This window comes from Cibotium barometz, chromosome 60 (assembly GCF_041138505.1).
Source record: "Cibotium barometz isolate CiBa-2024 chromosome 60, ASM4113850v1, whole genome shotgun sequence".
Taxonomy (NCBI): Eukaryota; Viridiplantae; Streptophyta; class Polypodiopsida; order Cyatheales; family Cibotiaceae; genus Cibotium; species Cibotium barometz.
In genome coordinates this window covers 36,468,577-36,476,789 of record NC_141105.1, presented here as the reverse complement: position 1 = coordinate 36,476,789, position 8,213 = coordinate 36,468,577, and the positions used below count along the sequence as shown (strand labels likewise).

Below are 8,213 nucleotides of genomic sequence, written 5' to 3'. Positions count from 1 at the left end.
CCACAGTGGTGAATGAAGTATATCCTGAGAGTTCATTGGTGTGCCTACTATCTTAAATGTGTTTCCAGACTCGTATCAAAGTTTTCTTCTACCATCAAACTGATGATTATTTTGTATTATTATGTGTGATTTGATGATGAGTGCAAGGGTCACCGATTTAGATGCCTCACGAGCTTTATTAAAGCAGTCCATGTTCACCCGAGCCTCTGAGTCGTGCCTTTGTGCCTCTGAGCCATGCTTTGTCACTGAACCTCTCAGTCTGTTTGTGGTATTCTATGTCCATAAGAACCTCTGAGCCATGCCTGATCAGCCTCTAGGCCATGTTCGGAACTCTGAGTTTACCTTGCCGCACTAAGGGGGGACGAACACAATATTGTTGTTGTTCCAGCATTTTGTGTTATTCGATTTCTTCTACACAACTAAGAACAATTGCTCTTCGAATGGAAAGAGTATTACAAGTATAAATTTTATTATATTTTTGATGCACAATAATCGTAGAAAAATATGCTTGATTAACTGTGTGTAGAAACCATCTTAATAAATGGAATGTGTGAATATGCACATGGTTATTTTATGTGCAAATGTGCACAAGGTTATTTTATGTGTGAATGTACACAAGGATATTTTATGAGCTATTTTTGTTGGCCACGTGCCAAAAGATTATTACTTATTATTTATGCATGCTTGTGTGTGGCGTTGCTATTTTCCTAGCACATATGTTAGATAAGTTTTAGTTGTTTACACTTACTGTGTGTGAACAAGCTCTAGTGTTTGAGCTATTTTTGTAAAAAAGGAAAAGCAAGCCCAAATTTGTATGCACAACTATTATTAGCTCCTTGAGCTATATATTAAATACAATTCTCGAAATACTCACGTGGTGGAAGTAGAGCTACACACATGCAGGGGGACATTGCACCCAATACTGTGTTGATGGTAATGTCTACTCTACCTCTTGATTTATTTTATGCTATGCTTCAATTTTTTTAATCTAATTCAAGTCTATGATTTAATCCTTGATGTATATGCAAGTTTCGACTAATTCTTCAAAAATTACATGAGATCCTGTGACAATGGTATCACAGGCTGATCAAGCATTGCTCAGAGGTTCTTATGGACATGGAATACCACAAACAGACTCAGAGGTTCAGTGACCGAGCATGACTCAAAGGCACAAAGGCATGGCTCAGAGGCTTGGGTGGACATGGACTGCTTCAATAAAACTCGTGCGGCACCTAAATTGGTGACCCTCACACTCATCATCAAATCACACGTAATAATAAGAAATAATAATAATCCGAGATGATATGATATAGAAAAGATCCTCCATGTGTGACATGCGCACTGCTCATCACCTATCTCACAAGCGTAAACACATTAGTTATTCAATTAATTGCCTTCTCTACAATTAATCCCAATGTGAAAACATTGATAGGCACAAACACAACATACACTTCACTAGGATGAGAGTATCATTATACACATAATCTAGCATGGCGTGTATTGCCACTTGTTACACTTCAATTAGCATGGCACATCAATTGCATAAACCACTTGTTACACTTCAACCGTGTGCAGTTGTCTAGTGTAGCCCACTTGTTTCACTTTGACCACAATACAGTCATCAAGCATGGCACTACTTGTTACACCTCAACAACATACACTCATCAAGCATGGTCTCAGGCTATACCAATAACACTAGGTAACTAGTATTTAATGCGGGGTCAACCACGATACCAATTCACTAGGATGGCACACTAGCATCCACGCATCCCCCTTCAGCTAAAGGGTGAACATTATGTGACACTAACATTCATCTCCTCAATGATCAAAAGGGTAGAAGGTCCTAAATGTTTGGAAAAATTTATTGGTAATGTTTGAAACTGATCATAGTTTTTTCCAAGCCCATGCAAAGTGACCGTCATCACATCATCAACTGGTTCTCCAATAGAGGTGAAGGAATCTGCAAGCCCTTTAAGATTTAATGATAATCATTAAATTCATAGCTTACCCCTTTTCACATTATACAGCTCTTGCTTTAATTGTATCTTCCTAGCCTTAGTACTTATGTTATACAGCGTAAGTAACCAAGGTATCCTATGCATCTTTAGGTGTCATTATAGGGTGTCCATTAAGGCCTAGACAACAACAGTTTTGTGCTCATTGCTAGCCCCATGGGAACCATAGGGCTAGTGATGAGCTTGAACTCTGGCCTAGAAAACAACAATTTTTGTGCTCATTTGGCTAGCCCATTGGGAACCATGACATAGCTCATTATTGTAGGGTGAAGGATGCTTCGTGTGCCAAGGTAACCATTAGCATTATGCCACAGTCACTCCCTAACCGGCACAACCTCCAGTGCCTACTACCTATGCCAAGGTAACCATTAGCCTTGCCAGCCCCATAGTCACTCCCCAATGGACACAAGCTCTAGTTCCTATCAAAACACCTTACCGAGAGGTATGTATAGACTATTGCAATTACCACCTCCACTAGTTTCTTCGAGAACTGCACCAATACAATAGTACTCGATAATGCTAAGAACATAAAGAGGGCTATGATTCCTATGGAGCAACAAGACCCATATGAGCAGTAGTATAATCTCTATGGGCATCTTACAGGATCTCTAGCCATAGACTATGTCTCTCTATTTGAAGCCATGGGGTGCAATAAAGAGCTAGAGATCTCAATAATAATATGTTATGGAGGCCACCCAATGCAATGCTTCTAATGCAAAAGCCACACTGTATAGGAGAGTGTCCTCACAAAGACCCTGCACAAAATCCCCTGAGTTCTCTTAGTACTTCGAATCTCATACAAAATCCCAATATCATTCCTTATGGAGGCACATGTTACAACTGCAAATTCAACCATGCTTATAAAGATTGTCTCGATAGAGTGACAATTGCCCCAATAGCAAAAACATCGGTTATCAGATCGAAGAGACTTAATTTGTTGACAAGGAGAACTTTTTCATGTATAATCCCATGTCATTACAAGGCTCCAAGAAAATATGAGTACGGTATTTTGTACCACCTTATGAAACACTTCTTTCATATTCGTGTACTTCTAAGTAAAACAATCCATAAAATATTTCAAAAGATTCATCAAATCTTTCGCGTTCTTTGACGTAGGATAAACTGGTTTGGGATCCTCTCCGAGCTGTGCAAGATCGACTTCATAGGACCTAGGTGTGTACTAGACCATCATAGGACACACCCTTATGACCCTCTTTAAAACATTGAGCTCTAGATTTAAATTAAATGTTGGGACTTGTCTCAGACTTTAGTTATTCTTGCATTCTCCTCCAAGATTCTCCTCGATTCTCTTTCCACTTGAGCCAATGCTTTGTCGTAACATCTTCACTTAAATTTAGACAATCTCAATTAGTCAGGTTATTTAATTATGCTCTTAAATTTTGTCATTGGTCTCTTTGGGTGCGTGAACCTTTGTTCTTCTCCTTAGTTTATAGTGAATTCACCCCATGAACCTCAGTTGCTTCAAAAAAATGCAGCTATTAAGCGTTTATAATTTCTCATTCAAGAGATTGTTTATGTTAGCTTGGTAGCACTTAACGCTTTTCCTCCAACATTTTACCTTTGATGAACTATCTAACAATGAATCAGATGGTTCGATGTCAGATAAACTGGCATGAGTGCTACAAGATTCACTTGCCATGTAATTGAGTTCAGCGCTTCCCATATTGATGAAAGTATAAGGTACGGCCACACCTCCTTCGTTGATGATCTCGTAACATGACACATGAACAAAAACAATTGAGTTTGATGTGGCAGATTCATCCCCAAATAATCATCCATCCATGGGGTGTCTTCCATGTTTGAAGATTAACGTTCAATATATGGCTATCCTTCCTTAAGTACAACCAATCATGCACAAGTCTGGACTCCCTTATAAAGGGTTAGAATAACATCATAAGAATCTAGTTGCTTTAGAAAGTTCATCACCACACAATAAGTGAATGCAAAGGCTTTAATCTTTAGGTCACAAAGAATTCCCATTAGTCTAGTAACCATACAATATACCATTTTGACCATGAGATGAGTTTGTTTCAAAGGTAATCTACCACACTTCTCCCAACAATGCTCGGTTATAATTGTAGCACCAGCACTACAATCTCAGATAAGTGTGGATTCTCATCCCTTGCAAATAAACTGGAAATAGTGTGTTTGTATCATCTTTCTCATAGTAGTCTCCAAGATTATTGGGGTTGGCCAATGTTTGAACTTCAAGCATTGCAATGACACTAGGACTTGCTTGATCTATAGGCAGCTATTTAGCTAAAACTTCATTTTCTACTCATAAGTTATCGTCCATCTTGTCCTTGCGATTTATCCAAAGACTTACATTCTTTTCGAGTAATGACCCAATAGACATTCAGATTTCTGAGTATAAAAATGCAATGAGTATTGTAATATCCCTGACGTTAATTCTCACGTTTTGCTCATGCTCCGTAGGATCACTTACATGTGATTCAGGCATTAACATTTCCTTGGGAGATGCATGGCATCATTCACCAAACATCTTGGACATCAATTGAGGTTCAATACTTCCTTTAGATTGCTATCTAAGATATAGCTCAGAGTATCTAATGAATTTGCACAATGCAGGGTTGATATGACATTTGGATGTACTACTTTTGTGCTCTAGCTAGCTAGCCCTGACCATTTCTCTTAGAACTTTCATACTAAATGGTAGCTTCTTTTCATCTCCTGTTTAGGATAACAATATTCTCTCCCCCCTTTTCATGGCTTTGGTTGGATCTTGTTTTTGAGTCGCACTGCTAGCTCAACCCTTTATGGTAGCTTGCTTACCCTACTCCAACAATGACTCTTATCTCACATCTAGTAAAAGTGGTGGTAGCAATATCTTCATCCAAACCACTCTGAGGATAAGTACTCAGTCCTTGCCTCTCTTCACTCTTATTCTTCACATTACTTTAGGTATATCTCCCTTCTAATAATAATTGATGCTCTTGCATGCTTTACTTGTCTCGTGAGGAAAAGCAAAGGTGTCATAGTCACCTTCCCTTTTTGCACACTGAGAATGTTGATGGCAGTCTTTGAATCTACAAAACTCATTATGGGCGATTGCATTACACAACATTTGAATAGTTGTTCCAATCAAAAAGGCTTGGCAACTACTTAAATATGACTAGATTATGCATCTATTTGTTATATATTCCATTTCTCCAATCATGGGAGGTTTTATGTTTCCCATGTAGTAAATTATTCCAAAATGACAATACAATCCAACCAATAACTAGAAAGTGGACTCATGCACAACCATTTCTTCATCCTACCCGAGTCTTTGAGGGGCTCAAAAAATGGCAAATTGTGAATGTAACACACGGAGTACATGCTCCAAGTTGAAATGGTCACAGGAGTTGTGTAAAGTGAAAGGGTTTCCACAAGATAGGCAAGTGAAATAAATAAAGCCATCTTAAAGGGGAGTCCTAGAAATTAACTCTCAAAATACCACTGAGGTGGCTTTCCTCCATAAATGTGAGTGGAGACCAGGCTGTTTTGAAATATTATTGACTTCAAAAAGACTTATAATACTGATCCTCGCAAAGCTTAAGGATGAGAAAAAGATTGGGGTGCCCCCGGGTTATATGACTTGTTGCCTGCCTTTATGAAAAGGTGGAGTGTGAGCTAACTCCTTTTTCAGTTCAAAAAAAGAGCAAGTTGGACAAACTATTAAGCCTTCAAGAACCAAATGCAATCATGCAGGTATGGCACGTGCATACTTATCTACTGCATTCATCTCACCCAGTCCTACAGAGGTATTTGTTAGACAGGTCCCTTAGACCATGTTTCGGTTCCATAGAACAATAAAAGAATCCTCTCTCTCTCTCTCTCTCTCTCTCTCAATGCACACCGAAAAAACCATCCCCATAGCCACATGACAACATTCACAGCTCAAGCTATACAGAGCCTACATACAGTAGAAGAGCTAGATCTAAATTTACAACATCTATTGAAAAACTTATCCAGTATCATATAATGAGCAAAACACTTTAGTACTTAGTTAGGCATGATTCACCTTAGCTTCAATAACATTACTTTCAGTTATTAGATTTACAGAATTTCCAAGGCCCTGGTAAGCAAAAGGGCTCTTGAAACAAAACTTGTTTGGTTACACCTGATCAGCTTGTAATGATTGGATTTGCATGATGGCTTTACTAAGGCCCATGCCACATTACTCCTTTAAATGGGCACGTTCTGAAGAGCATTTAGGCATAAATGTATCTCCTTATTGGTCACTTTCTCGAAGACAAAGCTAAAAGGATCTTCTTCCGAGGTCCCTGAAAGGAAAACAAAATGGATACAGAAGGGCAGCAAAGACCGTAAGTTGTCACTTGAACCAACGCCCTCAAATAAAGAGGCAGCCTCCCAAAATAACTTGCACCAAAAAATCATAGCAAGCATTTTTTCTAAACAGAAAGGAGAGAGACTTCTATTAAGTATGAATAGACCATACAAAATCACGGCTGGAAGAAGCCAGAACAAAAAAAAACCTCATCCCAGAAGGTAGGGTGATCTCAACCAATATGGGGCACCAAGGTGCCAAGAGAATCCCATGGGGTCAACGAGAAAAAGATCCCTTGATCCCACTCCCTCATGAAAACAGTGCACGTTGCTTGCGCAAATCTGGAAGGTCCCTGTATACAAGGTCAGTGGCCATACCAATGTGAATAATATCTCCCCAAATTACATATAGTACAAATTCACTCAGTGTTATATATTTGAACGCCCTCAATAGCCTCTGTGCATCTAGCCCTCCAAATCTACCAAGCTGTGATACTGGCAATGAGCTCCCAAGTAGTATCAATCCTCTGCAAAGGTGGTCTATACTGTGTATGAGAACGTTGGGCTATACCTCTGCATATCACTATGGCGGTGGCCAGATCCCTGCCCTCAAAAAATATTTGTGGACTAGACTGAGAGAGCCAAACAATAGCACCCCAAGTAACATAAATAGTGTCTCTCCTCAGGCTGCACATAAAATGAGCTTATAGAACCCCAACTCCTCTGAGCAGCTCTACCCCCCCATATGCAATGTTGCAACGTGTCAAAAGCTACCAGGCATCTGGGGCAGGCAAGGTCTACTCCAAAAATAGCCCTCCACCAATTAATGGGGAGATTAACCAAAAGAAGTGGGAGATATGGCTCCTCTCGTATTGTTGGATATTTCGGCGTTAGTCTGGAGTCTAGTCAAGTGTCCTTAGTGGTGTGAACACCCTCTTATTTAGGGTCAAAAGAGAAGGCCTTGGTACCTATAAATGCATGTACTTGGGTCCTTCATTCTCACATACATCAGTACCATTCAAGTTGTGCAATCTCTCTCTCATACTTGAGCTCTACTGCCTCTCCCTCTCTCTCTCTCTCTCTCTCTCTCTCCACCATGATAATGATATTTCATCCTCCATAGCTCCATGTGTCATCCTGTGGATGCCAACATAGGTCTTTGCTGCCGCCATCATCAACATAACCATCTCTGCGTTTTTTTGTTTAGGTCTCATAGTTATGCTTCATCATCTCTGCGTTAATCACAAGTGCTGCATTTTTACATACGTTGGTGCGTTATTGCTGCATCCGGACTAACCTGCACCGCCTTCTCTCATCCTCAGCCATCGTTGCTAGTGCCTGTGTGACCACCAACGCTGGTGTGTGCTCTCCTGCTTCAGCACTTCCTCCAGTGCACGGAGCCACAGCCGCTTCACCCCGCCATCGATGGCCCTCTTTCGCACACATGCTGTCACCAATGACAGGCTTCTCTCTAACCCAGATAATCAGCCTTATTCAGCTTAAGGGGAGGTTCACATGTGCTTCAAATATGGTTGTAATCATCAAAGTGAAGCTTCTACCGTAGCCACCGATTGGGGCTTTCTCGAAATCTAGCCCCCTAAGTCAAGTCGAATATGCTACATCAATGGATGCCCATGATTTCCACTCTACAGCTCACAATTTAAGCTCTCCCAGGTTCTGTGTGAGCACCCTCTTATATAGGGTGCCTATAAAAGCATGTACTTGGGTCCTTCATTCTCACATATATGAGTACCATTCAAGTTGTGCAATCTCTCTCTCATTCTTGAGCTCTACTGCCTCTCTCTCTCTCTCTCACACACACACACACACTCCACCATGATGATATTTCATCCTCCATAGCTCCATGTGCGATCTTGTGGATGCCAA

General features: G+C 40.3%; 1 protein-coding gene across 3 annotated transcripts in view; it reads right to left on the bottom strand.

The window, feature by feature from the left end:
• Nucleotides 1-5,994: 5,994 nt before the first annotated feature.
• LOC147605300 (uncharacterized) overlaps nucleotides 5,995-8,213 on the bottom strand; it is a 65,123-nt gene continuing 62,904 nt past the window's right edge. For all 3 annotated transcript variants that reach the window (XM_086793935.1, XM_086793936.1, XM_086793937.1), the window contains one exon: nucleotides 5,995-6,322. In XM_086793935.1, coding sequence (XP_086650061.1) covers nucleotides 6,278-6,322 — 45 coding nt within the window. In that variant the 3' untranslated portion in view covers nucleotides 5,995-6,277. The remainder of the gene's footprint in view (nucleotides 6,323-8,213) is intronic.